Source organism: Colius striatus, chromosome Z, assembly GCF_028858725.1.
Source record: "Colius striatus isolate bColStr4 chromosome Z, bColStr4.1.hap1, whole genome shotgun sequence".
Lineage (NCBI taxonomy): Eukaryota > Metazoa > Chordata > Aves > Coliiformes > Coliidae > Colius > Colius striatus.
This window is the reverse complement of record NC_084790.1, coordinates 35344786-35366177: the sequence shown is the minus strand read 5'-3', so window position 1 is coordinate 35366177 and position 21392 is coordinate 35344786. Positions and strand designations below refer to the sequence as shown.

Genomic DNA, 21392 nt, shown 5'->3' with positions numbered 1-21392 from the left:
GCAAACTCTTTCTGGTTGTCAGTGATAATGGATTTGTGAAGGAAAACATTACTGTTTCAGTGCTATGTCTTCAAGTGATAGAGTAAGGAGTTCTGGGCTTTGGTGTGCTGGTTCTCATGGGCAGCCAGCGCTTTGGTTGATACTCTTGTCTGCAGGTCCTTATCCAAAGACACAAGCTAAGGGAAGTGAAACTGAGGCTCCTTGTTTTGGGAAACTTTGCAGATACCACAGACCATAAGCAGAGTGTTGGAGAAGCTGTACAGGTAGTAGCCTTTTCCTGACACCAGTACTCTGCAGAGTGGAGACAAGAGGGTTTACAGCCATCAGCCCCTTCCAGTCATTAGAGAGAGGTCACCAGAAGAATTGCTTTCAGACTTGAAGCCAGGAATGATCAAAGGCTTTAAAATCTTTCAAGACTTCTAAGTGGACCCTTGTGATGATGTTTTGCTACTGAAAGGTGTATTGGAATCAACGGGGTGTTTTTCCCCACAGGCACAAGGACTGTGCTATTTCCTATACCAAATGGAAAGGTGAGGCACTGACCTGCCCCTGACAAAGACCTGAGCTCTGCTGTGTGACACTAGATTGATGACTCTAAATATACCTGCACAGAGACCCAACCTACTGATTCATACCTTTTTATCACTGGAGGCCTTCAAGCTGGTGGAGGTGTTGTGGGACTCAATTTCTTAGAGCCATCTGGGGATGAAGAAGTAGTTGCATCCACCACAGACTAGGTTTTCAAACGAAGATCAGCTTTCACGTGCACGGATCTAGAGGCCAGCTGAATTTTCTGCAGCTCTTCCTTCTTGCAACTGTACCTGAAAGGCTGGTAAGGAGTAAGCTCAAATTATTACATCCTTGATAAAACTTGTCAAGGACCTATCTGTTCAGCCAGCTTTGGATAGTATGTAAGCAAAGCCTAATACCTGAACTGTTTTGCTGCTTTGAAACTCCTCCTAATGATCCTGCTCACTTCTTATGTTTTACTACTGAAGCAGCGTGGAGTATTTGATGATTTCAGTCACAGATCCTTTGGTTTTATTTCCACTGGTGTTTCATATTCAAGATCAGAGGGAGACAGAGGCTCCTTTTAGTTCTATTTTCTCAGCTGTTCTTCCATTTCTCATCCTCTATAATGAGTGCCCATTGACACTCTGGTTCTCTTCAATGCATCTTACAGACTGCCCCATGCATCTTGATCTCATGCATTTTGTAGTGCTCAAGTGCCTGAGGCTTTTGAGTCTTCATCCTGGTTTAGGCCCATCTGGGAACAAAGGATCAAGATCAGCCATAAGTACGAAGGGCCTTTTGAACCCCCTAAGGACAGTAAGGGCCCATTATGGTCCCAGGCAAAATAGACAGGACTACTCAGCTTGGGGAAGGAAAAAAAAATAATGTAATCCGTCACCAGCCAAAACCATAAAACCTCAAAATATAGCAAAGAGAAAACAACACAGCTGCAATGATAAAGAGCCCAACCAACTCTTTTAAGACCACTTCCTCCCATCCCTCCCCTCTGCCTGGGCTCAGGGTCCCAATCCCGGTGTCTTCACCTCCCCCACAATGGAACAGCCCAGGGGGGCAGGGAATGGAGGTTTCAGTCAGTCTGTTCGTGATGGCTCCTGCCATTTGTCTCTCCTTAGGGCAGGTGGGCTCCTCAGCGGTCCAGCACAGGGTCCCTCACAGACTGGGCAGCCCTGCAAGGCCTGTTCTGATGAGTGTTCATCCCAAAGGAGGCTCCTCTCTGCCTCCTTTGTGGGTCTCTGTGGCCTGCAGGCTCTCCAGCACGGCCTGCACCATGGCCTCTTCCTCACAGTCTGCTGCCTGTCTGGGTGCACTCACCTGGAGCTGCTGGGCTGCAGAGGGGTCTCTGGTCCAGCATTCCTCCTTCCTTTCTCCTTCTCTGACTGTAGGGTCCTCATAGTTGCCTCTATCTTGTCCCACTCCTCCACGTCCTCTTCCACTGCAAATTTCCCTTCTTATATAGTGATGGCAGAGGCGCCAGATTGGCCTGCCCAGGCTGGAGGTGGGTCTACCTCTCAGAGCTGGGGGGTGTTTTGAGAACTGCTTTACAGGGACCAACACTATGACTCCCTCCCCCTGTTACCATGGAAAGAGTGGCTCCATACAAACCCATGACAGTCGTAAAGATGTACCCTTTTCAATGATAAATTAAAGAACCAGTTAAAGCCTTATTCAGTGCTACCAGCAGTCAGGACAGCAGATGCCATTTTGTTCTCCAAGATACCTTTTGAAGAACTCCTGTTGAGTAGCTGCCCCAGAGATACTGAGTCTGAGATCACAGCCTCCAGCACTAGTAGTGTCCAGAATCCTTGTGATTGCCTATCACAGCTCCTGTGGCTGCTTGGATAAGGGCATTGGTACATTCCCACGGGAGACCTGAGCAGTGTGAGGTAATTTGCTCCCATAGCTCCGAAGAAGATAGCTCCCCTCTTTCTCATTTTGTTTTGTTTTGTTTTTTTTTTAATAGATAAGCCATTTACTGCAGTAGGTCTCTGCTGACAAGGAGAAATGCACAGTGTCCTTGGCTGAGATCCCAGAATTTACCAGGCACTTGTGTGACAAATCAGCCTGAGTGCTTGTGCCCTGTGAGAGATTTTAATCTGGATTAGGTACCACAGACTTGCAGTGAGAGAATTTGCTCCTGGAATAGACACACATGTCACACAATGGTCCAGGCTTGTCAGCAGGTGCAGCAGACACAAGAAAGGTGGGATAATCAAATTGTCAGAAATTCCTACCATTTTTTTTATTGGGAAAAAACCCCAAAGCATATATAAGGAAATCCTTATTAATTTGGCCAACAAAGAGTTTTTTGCAGACCTCTCTTGTTCTGGAATGGGAAAACACTTACCAGTAGGCTGAAAAATGCAAGGACTGCACTCCCTTCCAGGAATCAGGCCTTCGGATAGAAGTTTGTTCTTCTTAATTAGGAGACCTTGCCAGACAATGCTATGGCTGTATCTCTGTGTGACTCTCAGTGTGAATGCCCATATGTAGTATCTGTGTCCATCCTGTTGAAAAGTCTTATCCTCCAAAACAAGATTCTTGTGTCTGTATTGCCTGTTGAGGTGGCCCTTGACTCTGATGATTCCTAAATTGTGTCTGGGAATTGTTTGAGAATGTGCTGGCCTGAGACCATACCACGCACAAAGCTGGGAACACTCCCTGGCATGTCTGAATTAACTGATGTAGCCTTTGCGTTTCTGGATTTGTTTTTCTTGTTGTCAAACCAGACTGTTATCCTTGTATCTCCTCAAAGTTATTCCCAAGAAGACCATTTCAGCAGAGATCAGGATAACACAGCTTGTCACTGCATGTCTTGGAGGACGTTCTTTGGATGGTCATTGGCATAAGCAGACATGGTTGCAGTGTGCCCCAAAAGGATTTTGGACTGACATACACTTTGCTGATCCTCTTCTAATAGACATCTTCTTGCATGTGATGGGAAGGTCTGTCTGAGCTTAGTGTCTCTGCTGATCGTCTACGTCCAACTAGATGCAACAACCTACCTCTACATTAGCCATCATTACACTCAAGTAATAATGTTATTTGGTTTTTGGTTTTTTTTAATCTTGTGCTGGTCTCAGGAGAAGCATTGCTACCGTGACTTTCTAATGACAGGCTTCATGTCCCCTGACACACCTTTCCCAGTCACTTAGAGGGGAATGTGTGGGGACTTCACAGGGCTGCTTTGTAAACTGATACTGACTGTGGTTGCTCCACATACATCATCCACCCAGGTTCAGTGGCCCATCTTTCTCTGAAAACCACCATCCTGCTCTTGTGGTGAACACTCTTTCTTTTCTGGGTTGCTTGGTCCTTTTTTGCCTTTGGCTATGACGAGCAAAATAGCATTTTTGTCAGGCAGTGCTTATGATTTGCTGAAATGGGTTTGCATTGTTGTCCCCAAGAGCTGTGTTGAATACATTGCCCTAATAAGTAACATTTTGAGCAGCATTTTGTTTCTAAAATACAGATAACTTAATTCACCTAGTGTAGTGTTTATTTTTAAATTACTACTTTTATGCCAGTCTGCAGGGGAAAAAATAAAGAAACAGAGGTAGAGTCTGTGTTTCATATGCTAAGTTAAGGGGTAAGCCACTGTGATCTGTAGTAATCTAATTCTTTTCATCTAAATGTGAACTCATGAAAAAAATGGAGATTTTTTTCAGAAGAACCCAGCAGGCAAGTATTTCCCATTTTAGCATCAAATAAGTGAAAGTAAAAATAGGTGAAATGGGAGGACACAGAACACTCTTCAAGTCCTGCCTTTTGAGACTGCTGAAGGGCAACTTGGGCATTTTAATCTGACCACTATGTCCTGTGCTGATGACAAAGATGAACTGAAGATTTGCTATAATCTGACTGTATTTTGGTATACATCTAGGTTTCTCTCTAAATAAGTCTCCTATAGAGAGAGAGAGAGAGAGGTATATTTTGACAGAGGGCATGCATGAGTTACTTTGCTGGTCAGTCACTCGTTCATGCTTGATTTTCATTATTTTTTAAGGGATGAAGAAGAGAAAAAAAAGCCTCACTCAGATGGTACAGATGAAAAGGATAATGGGAGCCAGACGAAGGCTGTCAGTCGAATTGGCAACTCAAATAACCCATTCCTGGACATCCCTCATGATCCAAATGCTGCTGTGTATAAAACTGGATTTCTGTCTCGGAAAATCCATGCGGATATGGATGGAAAGAAAAGTGAGTATCTTTCACTCTTAATGCCTCATTTCCTTACAATAGGCTTGTGTGCTTCTCAAGACAAATAGTGCTGCTTCTTTAGGGAAATTGTAGCAGTAACAAACAACACAGCAATTGGATTATCACACTTCCACTATTAAGCCAGGATTTACAATGTTCGGTCCCATTTGCAGCAGCTCTAATGCAAGAGCATAATGAGTAATGTGATACAGCAAAGCAATGTGAGTCTTTTGCGCTAAAAATGAATCTCATGGTTTACAGAAGAAGACAATTTTGAGTGAATTGCACTACCTGATCTGTAGTAGTTTTGTAATTCTCTTTTTCCTTGTGACAGCAGATTGTTTCAAATCCCTCCTCCCCTCTCTCTCTGTCTTTGAAGAAAAGCTGTTCTTTACCTCTACTTGGAAGATACTGTAACTGTTCCTTTCCCTGCTTTCCCAGTCTTGGGTGACATGCCCAGTGAAGTTAATCAGCTTCTGGCGACAGCCATATTTATGCCATACAATTCCTCCCTGCCCCTTTTTTGTAATAATCTGGATGTGACTCTTACTGTAATTATTCTCTTTCCTTCTTGTTCTACTTCTGTTTGTGGTGCACTAATTATTGAAGACCTCTGATCCACTTGTGTGTATTTTGTTGTTGGGTATCTGAACTTGTTTATTTTCTCGTGATTTCTGGAAACAGCAGAGGCTACTCAGAGCATCTATATTTTCCCTGATTGTTGTTGATGATCACCTACTTAGAGCTGGCACTGTTGGGCTGAATCCTGAAGGCAAAGTCTGACTTTGTGATGAGTTTCCAGGAGCTGCAACACTCTCCTAGCTGGACTAAGCTCTTTGGTGTTGTATGTTTTGCTAGTATGTTTCAGAAGGTACAGTTGGAGGTTGGTGTTTTGAAGCTGGGGGCTGACAGCTGAGCAGCTAAATCCAAAACAACATGTCAAAATCAAGCTGACCTCATTCTTTGTGATAACTTGATGCTCTGAGTAGGTTCCTCTTTATTAAACTTATGTTTATTTAACCTTAATAACTAGTTGTATGTAGATGCCTTTATTAAATTATTTCTTTAATTTTAAGTAATCAGAATTGCTCATTATTCAGCACACTGGATGCTGGCATTCTGGGGGTAATTCCTTTATAAGCAATGTATCTGGGGCCATGTTTTCAGATGTTGTTTTCAGAAGTTCCTGTACATCTCAGATATTTGTTTCTCATTGTCACACACCTCTTGAAAAAGTTGCATTCTGACTTTCCACTTGCAAATAAAATGAAACTCTTTTTTTTTTTTTTTAAGTTGGTTAGACCTTTCTATATTTTATTTCCTAATGGAGCTGTTGCAGGGCAGAGGTAAGCTTGTATGGGATTGCAGATGAAGTGATGTGCTAGCATGCTGTATGTATTTTCTCAGGAAGGGAATACAGAAAGCTAAAGCACTTAGGTAGTTTAGAGGAAGAGGATATAACATGAGCCAATGGTTGGAATCTGGACTGAAATGCCAGTTAGAAATAAGGCCTGTCATATGAGATGGGAATGATTAACCTCTGGAGCATGGGACTAATAATCTTTTCATCATCACTCTCTGTCTTCATATTAGGATGGAATACCTTTCTGGGGGTGATGCTTTAGTCATGCAGAGGCTATTAATTTCAGTACAGAGGCAAATGGATGCTGGTCAGTGGTACATGCTTGGGGGAAATTGAGCTTAGATGCAGGTTTCTAGTCTCCAGCACTATGACTGTACAGAGTCTCTCTATGTTGCAGCTGAATTTCAAACTGGAGTCTTCATGCTGAATCCTGCACCCCACTGACCCACAACCCTGACTTGTTTCTAAAAATTTGTGGGGTGGATACATTACCTCTGTTATTCTTCAACGTCTAAGTGATTTCAGGTTTCTTCAGGGGTGATTTTATTTTTTTTCTCTCTCTTAGGATTTGGTTTAGTACCCCTCTCCTTTCTCTTTGTTGGCTTCCCCTGTGGCTGCAGGAAGAGGGGAAAGGACCAAGAAGCCATCTTGACCTCTTGGTGCTGACTTGTGTGTGCAGCAGAGGGCAGAGGGAAGGATGCCCTTGTGAGGCACTGCTTTCTGGGCAGTGTCCCACTGGTCTTGAGCAGTGCCTGACAGCCTGTTGTGGCATGGAGAAAGGATATTTCCTTCTGAAGACTGCCACGGTGCAGAGCTCAAACCTAACTGTGTAGGGGCAGTGTCCACCTACCTGCAAGAACACAAAGCTTCGATCTCTCTGGCCTGCTTTCCGCATTACTACTGTTTCCTTCTGATCCAGTCCAGGGCTGTCATCAGGGTTGTCTTATTACGTTCTTGCACAGCAGTTATGTGCAGGCACTGTGCAGAGTTGCATTGTCCTTTGAAAAGCAGAGTACAAAGGAGGTTTAGCACAGGGCTAATCTAGCTCTCCTGTTGCCTAGATAAAGTGTAAAAATGGATCCAAGTTAAATGGGTTTTCATTTGTTTTCTTTGCAGCTCCTCGGGGAAAGCGAGGCTGGAAAACCTTTTATGCTGTGCTGAAGGGAACAGTCCTGTACTTGCAGAAGGTAGGGGAAATCACTGTCTTTGGAAACTAATTAAAGAGGAATAAAGCTGCTCTCACAGCCCACTTCCAGGCTCCTTTGCCTCTGACACAGAGTGTAGCTGCTCTCTATGTGCTCCCCTTCTCCCTTCACATACACATTGAGGCATGAATCCTTTCACTGACACCGTTACCCTTTTTGCACTTTCGCATTCAGTTCTGTTGTGCCAGTCCACCTGTGCACCCTATCAATTCAGTTTATGCCACCGCTGTCACTCATGGCTACAAGCACAGACGGCAGCATCTCTGTGTTTTATAAGTGTTCCACTAGGATGCTTTTAACATTGGATTCCATACATATGCCTTCCCCTCTTGAAAGGCTGTCCTCCTTTCCCATCTCTTCATGGTATACTTTTCTGTAATACCTACAAGACCAGCTGCAAAACAACTGAATGGCAGTTTGGCCCTGGTGAGGAATCTGCAGCTTCTGCTCCCCAAGAAAACTGAAAGATGAAAGGATGCTGCTTTTTATTATTATTTTTTTTTTTTTTTCCCCAAAGCAAGATGAGACACTGGTTTGGAACAAACTCTGCTGTCATGACAGCAGTAAGTCTGAAAAAAAAAAGTCAGACAAAACTCTTCAAGTTATTTGGTGCAAAATTAAGTATATTGTAGTACAGTTTTAATTATACTCTTGGAACATGAAATGCAACATCTGATTGAGAACTGTCCAAGTCAAATAAATGGTAGCAGCTAAGTAGACTGTTAAGGCTTTTTACCCCCATGTAGGTGAAATATTCATGAAATAGTTAATGTTTGTCCAGACTGCCCTGTATTGCAGAAGTATACTCCTTTGAAAGCCTTTTTCACATTTCCACTGTATTTTACAACTATCAGGAGTGCACGTTCAAGTGCATACTGCAGTTTCCTCCTCCCAAGCTGTGGCTTTCTGAAGTTGTTTGTTTCATTGGAGCCAACCTGGATAGTCTCTCAGAAGAAAGAAGGTTGTTTTGGATGCAGTTTTTGCAGCATGATGTTTACAAAGTCGGTGCTCTGGGTGCAGTACCTCTTTGAGAAGGCTGAAATCCTGGAACTGGCAAAACAGTCTGCATTCAGGATGGAAGGTTTGGGCTGAAAGTTGGATATGACATGCTCCAAGTCATGCAAGAGACAAGAACCAAGCCTGCTGAATTGCAGCTGAGTGTTCCCTCTGGTTCCCTTGCTGGCAGTAGGTTTAGATTTTACTAAAGTGGCCTTCATGGTATGTGCCCTTTCCTGGGTGAAATGAAGTCATGTGCTTTGATTTCTGAAATAAGGCATCTTTAGTGTTCACCTGAAAAGGCTGCATTGTTCCCTAAGAAGAAGGCTCCTTGTCCATAACACACTAATTAATCTCTTATCTTGTCTCTAAGGGGGGATTAATAAACTTTCAAGAGCAAGAAACAGAGATGGTGTCTACTTTAGAGGCTTAATTAAGTACTTTTATGAGTATCACTGGCATATTAGTTTAAAATGCTTTCTGTTTGACAAAATGTAGAGATGCTGATGTAGCATGCAAATGGTGCTCTCCCCACTCTCACACTCTGTCCCTTAGAGAGCAAGAGAGTAATTTCACATCTGCATTTTTGCAGAATGAAATTCATTGCTGGAGTTCTTATTTGTTTTTTATTTGTGTGTCTTGCCTCTGTCACAGCACTTGAGCTCAGTAATTATAGGGTGGTTACTCTGCTGAGCCGCACTCTCCCTCTTGGCTCTGAAGACACTTGCATTGAAGCCTTCTTACTTTAGGGCAGCAAGGCTTTTATTTCAGTGCTGTTGGCAGAATGGCCTGATGGAAAATAACTCATTCCTAGAATAATGGGCAGCTATGAGCCTCCCTAGGGTGCCTCTGGCCCCTGCTCAGCTGTAGTACCTCATGCTGCAGCTGAGGAACATCATCTGATTTCTCTTCAGCGCCAAGAGGTTCCAGCAGGGCTTTGCTTTAGCCCTGAAATAAACTCTGCCCTGCTAGGGATGTGGTGTCACAGAAGTTGAGGATGCCAGGGTTTTAAAATATACAAGTAGATCAAGGCATTATAGTAAAAGTTGCTGAACTGTTGTTTCCTTTTGCAGTATACCAGGAGACTGAAATTATCCTAATTTCAGAAAGTTCAGGAGTATTTTAGAACATTTTATTTGTAGAAATGCATGGGTTTGACAGTAATCATGGGCAAAGGACTTCCTTGCCTCTGTTTGCCTTCTCTTCTGATAATGGAGTACTATCGGGCAGGGGGCATTCACATACTCACACACACGTTTTCTCTCTTTCTCTCGTCATCTATATGTTACCTATATATCTCTGAAGGTAACATCTGCTGTGATGATTTTATTGCACTGAACGCTGCTCAAGCAGAGGAGTGAGAAATCTCACTGTTCTAGGTGCTGCATACACCCAAACCTGTGTACAAATCTCTGCACTATTTCTCTCTGTGTTAACCTGTAACTCAGCCATTCCCTCAATACAACTCTAATATAAATATTGTTTGCAGTGGCTGTGATTCTCCCAGTGGGCAGTGTGATCCTAATTCTGCTGTGATTCTATCTGCATAGCAGTCCAGTTCTCCTTGTTTTGCTGTCAGACTCCATGCATGAGAGTGGCTTGTAAATGGAGGTCACCTGAGAATTACTGGGGAGTTTATCTGGGCAGTCTTGTCTCTTATACTCATATTTTCTTTCTTTTTATTTATTTTTTTTTTCCATTGGAACTTTTCCAGTGCTAATTCCTGTGCTGCATATTGGTTTTTTTTTAAATGAGTGATTTAAGGGAGATGCTTTCTGCATTAGTGAGCACAGAGGCCACTGGAGAGGCTCGCTGGAAATGTTCACAATTAGCCAGCTAAATATGCCTGCACAGTGTTATATAAAATGAGAGGCTGGATGTGTTTGGTATGTTGACCCTGTCTCTGGGCATCCTCAGGCCAAGGTTAATTTCCTGCCCTCTGTTCAAAGCAAGAGGAAATTGCAAAGTAGGGATTTGATAGAATGGCTATTTACTAGACTGACATGGGATGTGATGTGCATACAGAGGAGAGGTTTAGAAGGAGAGAACATGAGGCTGACCTTTCGTCCTTGCTAGAAATTGCTTCTGGGCAAGCAGTGCAGGACATGGAGCTTTGTGTTTTGTTGGGACTCTTCTGTGAGGTTTACAACATCTTCACTCTCTGATGTGACACTTTATATTCTTGAGGGCTTTCAGGTATTTTTATAACTTTTCTCAAATATGTTTCCTCTATTAAAATATCTTAAAAGAGAGAGAGAGAGAAAGGCCAAAATTATGTGAAGTGCTTGGTGACAAGACTTTCTGAAAGAGAATTCTGTCACTGTCCCATGCAACTGAGTGGAGACATCCACCCATGGTACACTCACTGATAAAAAGCCAAATGCTATTCTCTCATCTATCAAAGATGGATTTAGAAACTTGCTGACTCCCGGTCGGCAGGATGTGGGAAAGTCATTTTGCAGAGGCCTGAAAAAGGTGAATTCAGCATATCGTTGTGTTGTGTGCAACACTCACGTCAGCCTTCAGCTGACAGAGAGGTCACAGTTCCTTTCTGGCTCCTCATATATTTTTTGCCACTTTCTTGGTCTGACTTCAGCGAGCTGCCTTCCATTTCAGCTCAGCCTCCAAGCTGACACCAGCACATTAGAGCATGTGATGTCCTTGTTGGCATAGGAGATACGGATATTCCCACTCCCTTAGCATTCCCAGCCAGAAGAAGAGTTGAAGGCCTCAGAAGAGGAATTTTGACAGCACGTTCACGTCCTTCCAGCTTTCTCAGAGACATTTCCGGTATGCTGGTCAGTGCCTTTGGAGAAGCTGGCAGAGTCCCAGCTGTCAAGGTGGATTGCAGCCAGCTGATCCGGTAGGATTAGCAAGGATTATTGTGAACATTCTCTATTGGTAAGGAAGGGTTCTTGTCCAGGACTGCTGCTGGGACTGCCCAAGTGTGGAGTTGTTCTGAAACAGATTTGGACAGCAGAGTGGGTTGTGAATGTTGAATGCATCTCACAGAGGAAGCTGGAGAGCAACAGTCAAAGGTGATAGGTGACACTGTCTCCAGACAGTAACGTGAGGAAAGGCAGAATATCATGTTGCTGAGGTCTGTCCAAATTACTTTCCTGGCCCTGAAGTTCTTCCAGTGTCCTTGGACAGTGGAGCCAGTCATTTCCCCCCAAACTACTACCAAATCAGCTTTTGAATCTGTGAAGGAAGAGATCTGACCTGAGGGCTTGCTTCCTTCATCTTCAAGATGGGGCTGGGCCAGACGCTGGACAGTCTCCTTGTTGTGGTTTTGCCCCGTCGGGACAAAAGGGGAGGAAAAAAAACCCCATGACTCCTCCCTCTCCCGGTGGAACATGGAACAGATACGGAAGAAAGGAAAAGAGCCCATGTAAGTTGAAATAAGAACAATTTACTCGGGGAAAGTTGAAAAGGAACAACAATAACAAAAATAAGGGGATGTTACAAAGAAAACTAGTGAGTAACACAGTTGCTCACCACCTGGGACCCAACTTAAGCGACCACTCTGAACTGGTGACTGAAAAATCACGACCTCGGAAGAGAACTCCTTCTGGCTAGCTCCTACCTATATACTGGGCGTGACGTGAGTGTGGTATCGAATACCTGCTGGCCAGCCTGGGTCAGCTGCTCATGCTGTAATCGTTCCTGGTTCCTCATGGGAATTAGCTCTATCCTAGCTCAAACCAGGACATTCTTCTGAGTCTTGTCCTTTGGCTAAGGAGTTTCCTAAATTTTCCTTGGAGGATAGAGAGTACCCTGAGCAGGAGTAGGCAAAGTCCGTAATTATATGGAAATCCCTTTGAAGCTTGCTGAGACGCAAGCTATGAGAGAGGCAGCAGTACTCTGCCTTTCTGCTGGGCTTTCCAAATCTGTGATGGGTTGTGCCCTTGTCCAGCCCCAAGTGGATGTGGTGTTGCCACAAGATTGTTGTTTACCTGTCTCCTTCAGTGAAGTGTCTTGAGGAGCAGCATGTTCTTGGCCTGCACTAGCTGTACCTCTGTGAGGAAGGATGAGACAGGGCAAAGGAGCAGTATGCTTTTCCCTCAGTTCTGACAGGTGGTGACCACAGATGATGACTCCTCATCCATTGAAACTTGTCCTGGTTTGATTGTCCCCAACCAAACCCAGCTGCCTGACAGCAAAGATGGAACAACCCCACACACCAGTACAGGCTTGGGGTCGAACTGCTAGAGAGCAGCTCTGCAGAGAGAGACCTGGGATTCCTGACTGATAACGAACTAACCATGAGCCAGCAATGTGCCCTTGTGGCCAAGGAGACCAATGGCATCCTGGGATGCATCAAGAAGAATGTGGCCAGCAGGTCAAGGAGGCTCTTCTCCCCCTCTCCTCTGCCCTGATGAGGCCTCATCTGGAGTCCTGTGTCCAGTTCTGGGCTCCTCAGCTCAAGAGGGACAGGGAAGTGCTGGAGAGAGTCCAGCGCAGGGCCACCAAGATGATCAGGGGACTGGAACATCTTTCATACAAGGACAGGCTGCGAGAACTGGGGCTGTTTAGTCTGGAGAAGAGGAGACTGAGGGGAGATCTTATTAACATTTACAAATACCTAAATGGTGGGTGTCAGGAGGTTGGGACATCCCTTTCTTCTATTGTATCTAGCAACAGGACAAGGGGTAATGGGATGAAGCTGGAACACAAAAAGTTCCAATTAAATATGAGAAAAAACTATTTTACTGTGAGGGTGAGGGAGCAGTGGCACAGGCTGCCCAGAGGGGTTGTGGAGTCTCCTTCCTTGGAGGTCTTTAAGACCCACCTGGACATGTTCCTATGCGACCAGATCTAGGTGAACCTGCTTCTGCAGGGGAGTTGGACTAGATGATCTCTAAAGGTCCCTTCCAACCCCTACCATTCTATGCCTCTATGATTCTATGCCTTTTGCAGCGATATAGCTGCTTCTGGCTGCAAGCTTGGTCTGTGTGCTGCTAGATAAGCCCTGTAATCCAATTCATGCATGTTAGCCAACTCTTCTCTGAGGTGTCTGCCTCGCTAGCTGTCTAAGCCAGTGTTGTCCCTGCACATTCTCTGTGTCCTGCACTGAGTTGCCTGCCAAACCCCATCTCATAATTATTGTGTTCAAGAGGAGGGATCAATAGTTATCACACTGGCAGGGAACTGCTCCTCTGTTTTGCAGCCCATCGCACCCTGTCTCTTAGCAGGAGGATGTTTTGGGTAAGACTGATTTCTGTGATGTACTAACAAGGCTGAGAAATTAAGTCAGTTGTAGGCTATTTTGGCCTCTCCTCCAGAAACTTTGTGTATGCAGCATTGCTGGCAACAGACTTTCCTTGAAAAATCTCCTGGTTTTCCAGGGACATTTAGAGACAGATGGACTTCAAACAGAACTTGGTGCTCCACCATGATTGTGGAGGAGGAGCTTGAGTCTTTGCTTTTGTCATTTTGTGTTAGGAGTTGTACTGTTGTTGTGTCAAATACATGCATGGTGCTGTGCTTGCCATTTGCAGACCCTGAGCAGAGAAATTTTAAAGGAGGTTGCTGTGTTTGCTTAATGGTGGCTGATTAGGAGGTTCCTCTGCTGTGGGAGGGCCTGCCTAGGAGGACACGCAAAGGTAGCTGAGAGATATAAAAACTGAGCAGTAGAGGCTGAGAGCCCACAGGAGCAGGTGGAAGTAGGAAGCTAAGCCATGAAGGATTCTTGAATGGAGACAAATAGTTAACACTGTTGTGCCAGTCAAATACTCCCTGTTTACCTGTCAAGCAGGTGGTGAAACTACTTTTCTTCCTTGCTAAGAGATAAAATAAAAAAAAGGAAAGAAAGAAAGAAAAAGGAAAAGATATTGAAGATAGTAGTAGAAACCGTTAGTGCTCAAGTCAGGTCACATTCAGTTTATATACTTGTAATACCTTTCATGACTATGGAACAAAGTTTTTCCAAAAAGGAGTATCGTGAAGAAATGAGAAATAAATAATCTCCCCTCAACTCCTGCAGGATGAATATAAGCCAGAAAAGGCTTTGTCAGAGGAAGATCTGAAGAATGCAGTTAGTGTGCATCATGCACTGGCATCCAAGGCAACAGACTATGAGAAGAAACCCAATGTGCTCAAGCTTAAAACAGCAGATTGGAGAGTCCTGCTTTTCCAAGCCCAGTAAGTGCTCTCTTCTGATTTGTGCCAGTCGTTGAGGAAAGAAAGTGCTGAAGGAGATGTAAATTCATGCTTGGACAGGTCAAAGCAGAAGCTTAAGAGATCTGGTCCGTTTATTTGATCAGAAATAAGATTAAGTATTGATTTGATTAGCGTGCACAAGCAGTTCATGAGAAAGAAACATCAGGTTTTAAGAGGCTTTTTAATCTAGCTGAGAAATGCATAACAAGATGCAGCAGCTGGAAGCTGAAGCCATAGGAAATTCAATTTGGAAACAAGGCATAAACTTTTAACAGGCAGGGTGATTAATCTTTGAAACAAATGACTGAAGGCAGTCTTGGATTGTCTGTCTCCTGATGTCATCAGGTCCTAGCCAGACGTCTTTCTAGAAGATACACTTCAGTCAGAAACAAAGTTACTACTTAATACAAAAATAATTTCATTAAGTTCACAAGGCTGTGATATCCCGGCAGAACAGATGAACAGCCTTTTGCTTCTGACATTAAAAAGCCATGCATCAGTCCTGCACATCAGCTCTTTTCTACTGAGATCTGTCTGTGAAACTTGCAGGAGATTTGAGGTGTCCAGCACAGCTGAGACCTTAGGACCTTAGACCTTAGTCTGAAGCAGGGCTTTGGTTGCCTCTGTCACTTGTGTCATTTGGGTTGGATTAGGAAAAGATGTGTGCTAGGGTGAGTTATGGACCTAACTGCAAGCCAGCCTGTCACTGAGATACCAGAAGACTGGGTGGACTCTGAGATTTGTCCAGTTCTTGTTATTTTCACTTCAAAAATGCCATTGAAGGAGGAGTAGAAAAGAGGTAGAGGAGTCCAAGTCAACAGGTGCTTAATATGTGTTTCTTTCCCAGGAGCCAAGAAGAAATGCAGGCTTGGATCAACAAGATTAACCGTGTGGCTGCCGTCTTCTCTGCACCACCATTTCCAGCAGCAATTGGTTCTCAGAAGAAGTTCAGTCGCCCGCTCCTGCCAGCCACCACAACTAAGCTATCTCAGGTGAGCAGCTCTTACACAGAGAGCAAGTGATGTCCATTTCTCTGGCTGGAGACTGGATGATGGTCTTTGGCATCATTTTGTGGCTGTTGCCACCAGCAGAAGGAGGCTTGCAGTGTAAATCTCTGATTGTTTCCTGATGCAAGATTTGAAGTGGAGGGAAAGGTGGTGCAGATTTGAATATAGCTGTGTTGTATATTTGAAGAGAAGAAGCAAACAGTGTTCCTAGTACCAGATACAGAATTTTTGCGCAGTGGTTTTGGCTCTGCAGAGGAAATTTAAAACACTGACTGGTGTTTTTGTTTGAGTGTTTATTAGCACTCGTTTCAGAAGAAATAGGCATACTCCTGGTCTTTGGCTTATTGGGCTGATGAAAGGTGAAAGCTGATGCATCAGGCAAGCATTGATTATATTTCTCCTATACTACTTTTCCAGGCTCCAGCTCTTACCAGCTCAGGGATTTCCTGTTTAGTGTATATTTATAATCTCTCTCTTAAATTAATGTCTTTGGCCTCCCCTTCTTAACACATAAGCTTTTAGCTTCCACAACATCCTGTGGCAAGGAGTTTTGCAGCTCTGCTACTTCTTGCCTGTAAAAACACCTACTTCTGCTTGTTTCAGGCTGGCTGCGTCTGGTGCTGGTGCCCATAGCTCTGTGTACTTCAAGAGCTATGATGCATGCCTGCAGTTCTGCCTGCACTTGCAGGAATGTGGTATTGATTGTGTTGATCAGGCTGACAAGGGTGACAGAGGTGACAGATCGCAATCCCAGGTGTAGCTTTTGAAATCATCCGCCTGTGCTGGATTGCTTCTTAAATGCGGGGGGATGTGTTTTGTGCCATCATCTTAGCAACGCTCCTTAGAAACCACTATCTCATAACCTGCATTTCTCTAAGGGGCTGGATTTTTTTATGTTGCCCCTGCTTTTTTTTCCCTGTAGCAGTAGCATTTCTTCTTACAATGCAGTGACCAACTTTCCATATTCTATTCTGGGTTAAAATATAAAACATGTCTCACACAGACTAATACGAACTTGTCCCAGGCTTGTGATTTTACCTTGTGCTCATGCATACCCTTTTAAAGATACTACATGGAGCTTCAGTTATTTACCCCTAGTCACCAAAAGATGGATTTTCTTTTTTTCTCATTGTTGTTCTACATGATTGTTCCATTTAGGATATTGTTTCCTAGTCTCATTGTTTCCATTTAATCTAGAAAGGAAAAGAATAGAATGCAGACCTGTTGAAGAAGGGGAGACACAAAAAGTGGAATAAGAAGCTGTTTTAGCTAAAGGCAGAAGAATGTCAAGTGTTCAAAGCAGATAAATTCAAAGGCAAGCAGAAGCCTGTCTGCTTTTATCTGTCAGTGTGGAAAAGCTGCCAGCAGACTGCTTTTCATTTGGCAGGCAAAAAGAAAAAAGAATTGTCAAATCCCTGTGGTTGCTGGTTAGGATTTTGTGGGCCAAATCATGATGGACAGTACTTTATCAAAGGCCCTGTTCTTGGTCAGGCAGAAGTTGGGATGCAGTGAGAACCTGACATGGACAAGGGAGAGAAGTTGCATATGACAGGTTCTGCAAGATCATTGTACCAAGTTTGTTTTCAAAAGCAGAGCAGTGTCTGATCTTGGTTAGTCCAACCAAAGAGGAATGTGACAAAATTATTTATAAAGGAACAACCAGTCAGAAAAGATCTGCCAGGGCTTTTGTTTTCCCTTTTTTTTTTTTATTTTTTCTCCCAAGAATGTGCATGCACACACAAAAGCTGGCCTGGAAGTTACAAGTGCCAAGTTAGTAGTTGCATAAAGACCTCCTATTATAAAGCTGTAGAACTCACAGCAACAGGATGTCGCTGTGACCAGTAATTCAGCACAATGTAAAGAGTGATTGGGTACTAACAGAGCAAGCAGATCATGGGATCTAAGAGCAACAAGAATTTTTGGCAGCCAATAGCAAGTGGTTTGAGCCCCACCATGCATAGACAGAAGCAAATTATCCCACGTTTCTTTCTTCAGTTCTCTTGCAAGAGAGTTGAAACACAAGATGAGCTGGGGCTCAACTCTCATCTCTCTAGAAGTTTTCCTGCAGCTCCATCTCAGCGAGCCCAGAGGCTCAGTCCTGGTGTGACTCACAGAAGCATCAAGATGCGCAGCCATGCCACCGAGGGGGACAGCTGCTGGCAGCTATCTGCCCCCTCCTCTGAGGGAGCTGAGCTTCATGCTACCTGCTATTATGGCTCTGTCTGAGTTGCTGAGATCTGCCTGATTGTGCATGTATTTTGGATTTACCTAATTCAAACATGATTTCAGATCCAAGCCTAAAAGTGGCCAGAAGGCCATGCTGCAGGAGCTGGAAACCTTCTGAGCTGAGGGAAGGTTAACTGACAGATGGACTGGAAGAAATGAGTGGGCCTGGGATTATGATAAAGAAAACTGCCTAGAAAAGGGGAATAGCAGCTCCTCACTTTCTCCAGCTGCACAGTGGGATAAAACCTGATAGCAGCTTAGCAAAACAAGATACCTGTCAGAGACTGGACAACTCATCCTCTTGTAGATGCACTGTAGGATTCTGAACAAATGGAAACCGCAGACCAGAGAGCACTTTGAGTGCAGAAAAGGATGTGACTCCTTGTTCTTTTTGTCCTGGAATTTACTACTTTTGCATTGCGAAGACCTGAGGCAGGGTCTTCATTTGTCTCATGCTGCCCTTGGTCTGACTGCATACAGAACAGCTTTAATTAATTTGCTAAACAATGTATTAAAGCAGAAGTGTCATGTTGTCAGTAATGCTCTGCAGCAAGCTTCTTCCATTGCTGTCAACAAGGTGAAGGATGACAGGTTTGCTGTCCTTCCCGGTGGCATCTGCTAGCTACTGAGTTTTTCTGCACCACTTTGCTTGGATGCCTTTGAGAGAGCTGTTGAGGGCAGGGCTTTGGGTTAACAGACCTTATCCATCTCATTAAGGCAGTTAAAGGAAAGAAGGAGAAGAAGAGAGAGAGAGAAAGAGAAAGAAACTACTTGGTACTATTGAGCAGCAATCTCTGCATTTTAGTTTGCTTGTTGAGTATTTTGGATTCTGTCACTCAAATACCTAATGTGTTTCTGAAGGATGAACAACTGAAGTCCCATGAAGCTAAACTGAAGCAAATCTCCACTGAGCTTGCTGAACATCGCTCCTATCCTCCTGATAAGAAGCTAAAAGGCAAGGAAGTAGATGATTACAAACTGAAGGACCACTATCTGGAGTTTGAGGTATGAATGGGAAGCATCATTACTTTTATGTTGTGGGGTGTGGATGGGGCAGCTGGTCTTATACTTGACATACTGTCCTAAAGTTCTGCATTTTTCATCTTACTTCATCAAGCACTATGTTCTTGTACTGTGACAGATATCTGTGACAGATATGTCACAGCAATCCCAGAAGCTGGGATGTGGCTCCTCTTTCTGCCAAGGGCATCCTTAAGCAGATCCTTAAGCATAAACAAGGTTGGGACATGACTTTTTTGTTGTTGTATCTAGTGACAGGACAAGGGGTAATGGGAAGAAGCTGGAACACAAAAAGTTTCATTTAAACATAAGGAAAAACTATTTTATTGTGAGGGTGATGGAGCAGTGGAACAGACTGCCCAGGGAGGATGTGGAGTCTCCTCAGAACCCACCTGGACATATTCCTGTGAGACCTGATCTAGGTGAACCTGCTTTAGCAGAGGGGTTGGACTAGATGATCTCTAAAGGTCCCTTCCATCCCCTACCATTCTGTGATTCTGTGATCCTGTGACCTAGGCCATAAATTTAGATTCTCATCTGTAAAATTGAGGGTAATTTTTGACCCTCCAATCTTGCCTGATGATTTGAAGAGATATCATCTTCAGGCAGGAAACTGCTGTCTGGCAAGTTGGCACCTCCATCTTTACAGAATGGCTACTTTCTGCAGTAATGCAGCTCATGATGCTTGTCTTCCCTTAATATATTCTGAAGGAATTGCCCTTCTATAGTTAATGTCATAGGCATGCCTCATCGGAGCCATTTGTGTGGTGTACCAGTGAGCTGGGTGTCAGAACAAGTTTGAAAAGACTAGAATTAAAAGATCATAGTATTGGGTGATGCAACTTAGGCAGCTGTGGTAGGAGATTGTTCTGAGTATCTGACAGCAGCTTTTATCGATCGTAGTGTCTGCCATATTGTAGAGGGTCAGCAACCCAGCATGTGCCTGGTGTTATTCATGGCTGCACCTTTGAGCTCTTTCTCCCTAGAACTGCAAGTCAGTGTTGCCTTAGGTCTGAAAGGATCCTGCTCTAAGATAGACAGTGCTTGGCAAGGAAAATCCATTGACTGGAGAAAGAACAGATAACACAAAAGTCAGAGAGACAAGCAAAGGAGATGCTGGAGGCAACACAAGCCTCCAGAACTGAAGTAAGCCTCCTGCCATGCATTACATAAGTTTCTTTTGGTGGAGCTCTTTCTGTGCTTGAGCTTGACTGGTTGTGTAATTTTACTTTTGCAGGAGGTTGTTAACTGCTGTCTTTAGTTTGACTTTAATGTAGCTCTGAGCTTGCATTGTACATGATGAGGTTGAGATGTTACGTATAGACATTTTGCTACTGTTTTGTATAGGGAACACAACTGGCCAGCTTGTTCTTCCACGTCTCACGTGCCTGAAATTATCTGATCAACAATCAAATGAGGAGGTGGTGGACAGGAGTGGCAAGCAAAGGGTCCAAAATTGCCTGAACAGGAGAGACTACGTAGGCAATGAGGTGAGGTGATGGGATAGCTGATAGGGATGAGGTGAGGTGATGGGATAGCTCATATGGCTGGAGTGCTGTCATGAGTGGATACAGGCTTTTTAAAAAGGACAGACAGGGATGGCAATGAGGGGGAGTAACCCTTTATTTGAGTAAGTAGTAGGCATATGTGAAACTTTGCCTAAGGAAAGGTGATGAGCCAGCTGTGAGTCTGTAGGTCAGGATTAGGGGGGATGTGGTGATTTAAAAAAAACAAACCAGAAGGCACTTTGTGTTTGCAAGCCCATGTCCTCATGGGGAACTCCAGCCACTCCCCTGTCTGCTGGAAGGGCAACACAGGTGGGCACAAGCAATCCAGAACATTTCTGGAGTCCACTGACAACAACTTCCTAGTACAGACAACTGAGGAGCAGACAAGGAGAGGCACTTTGCTGAGTCTCTCACTCATAAACTAGAAAGAACTGGTTGGGGATGTGAAAGTCAAGGGCAACCATGGCAGCAGTGACAACTAGATGTTGGACTGCGGGATCCTTAAAGTAGGACTCAAAGTAAAAAGTAGGATCACAATCCTGGGCTTCAGGAGAGTTGACTTTGGGCTGTTCGGGGAACTGCTTGGGAGAATCTCATTCGATGGAGCCTTGTGGTGGAAGAGGACTTTGGGAGAGCTGGTTATTTCTCAAGGATTATCTCCTTTAATCTCAGGAGTGGTTCACCCTGAAATGCAAGAAAGCAAGCAAAGGTGGATAATGGCCTTCATGAGTGAGCACGTTTCTCCTGGGAAAAACTCTAGTGTAAGAAGAAAGTGCGCAGGAGATAGAAGAGGTGGCCAGTGAGGAGTAGGGATACTGTCCAAGAATGTAAGATTGCAGTTAGAAAAGCCAAAGCCCACGTAGAGTTGAATTTAGCAAAAGATTTGCAGGGCAAGGAGAAAGCTTTCTACCGTTGTGTTAACAGTAGGGTGGCTGGGGAAGACATGGGCCCTAGGTGGGGCCAATAATGGGGCAGGGGACCTGGTCACAATGAACAGGAAAAGGCTGGGGCACTCCGTGTCTTCTTTGGGTCTCTCCTGATAAGACTAGCCTTCAGCAGACATAAATAGCTGAGCCCAGTGGGAAGATCTGGAGCAAGGAAGATTTAGCCTTGATGAAAGATGTTCTAGTTAGAACGTATTTCAACTCAATATACACAAGTCCAGGGGCATCCG

General features: G+C 44.2%; 1 protein-coding gene across 12 annotated transcripts in view; it reads left to right on the top strand.

Annotated features, from left to right (window-relative positions):
* PSD3 (pleckstrin and Sec7 domain containing 3) overlaps positions 1-21392 on the top strand; it is a 120377-nt gene that overhangs the window by 82322 nt on the left and 16663 nt on the right. For 10 of the 12 annotated variants that reach the window (XM_062017356.1, XM_062017355.1, XM_062017353.1 and 7 more), the window contains 5 exons: positions 4538-4731; positions 7211-7281; positions 14282-14439; positions 15305-15449; positions 18552-18695. In XM_062017356.1, the coding sequence (XP_061873340.1) occupies positions 4538-4731; positions 7211-7281; positions 14282-14439; positions 15305-15449; positions 18552-18695 (712 nt within the window). Of the gene's footprint in view, positions 1-492; positions 748-4537; positions 4732-7210; positions 7282-14281; positions 14440-15304; positions 15450-18551; positions 18696-20057; positions 20132-21392 lie in introns of those variants that run through there. The other 2 variants (XM_062017357.1, XM_062017358.1) reach the window with 2 other exon arrangements.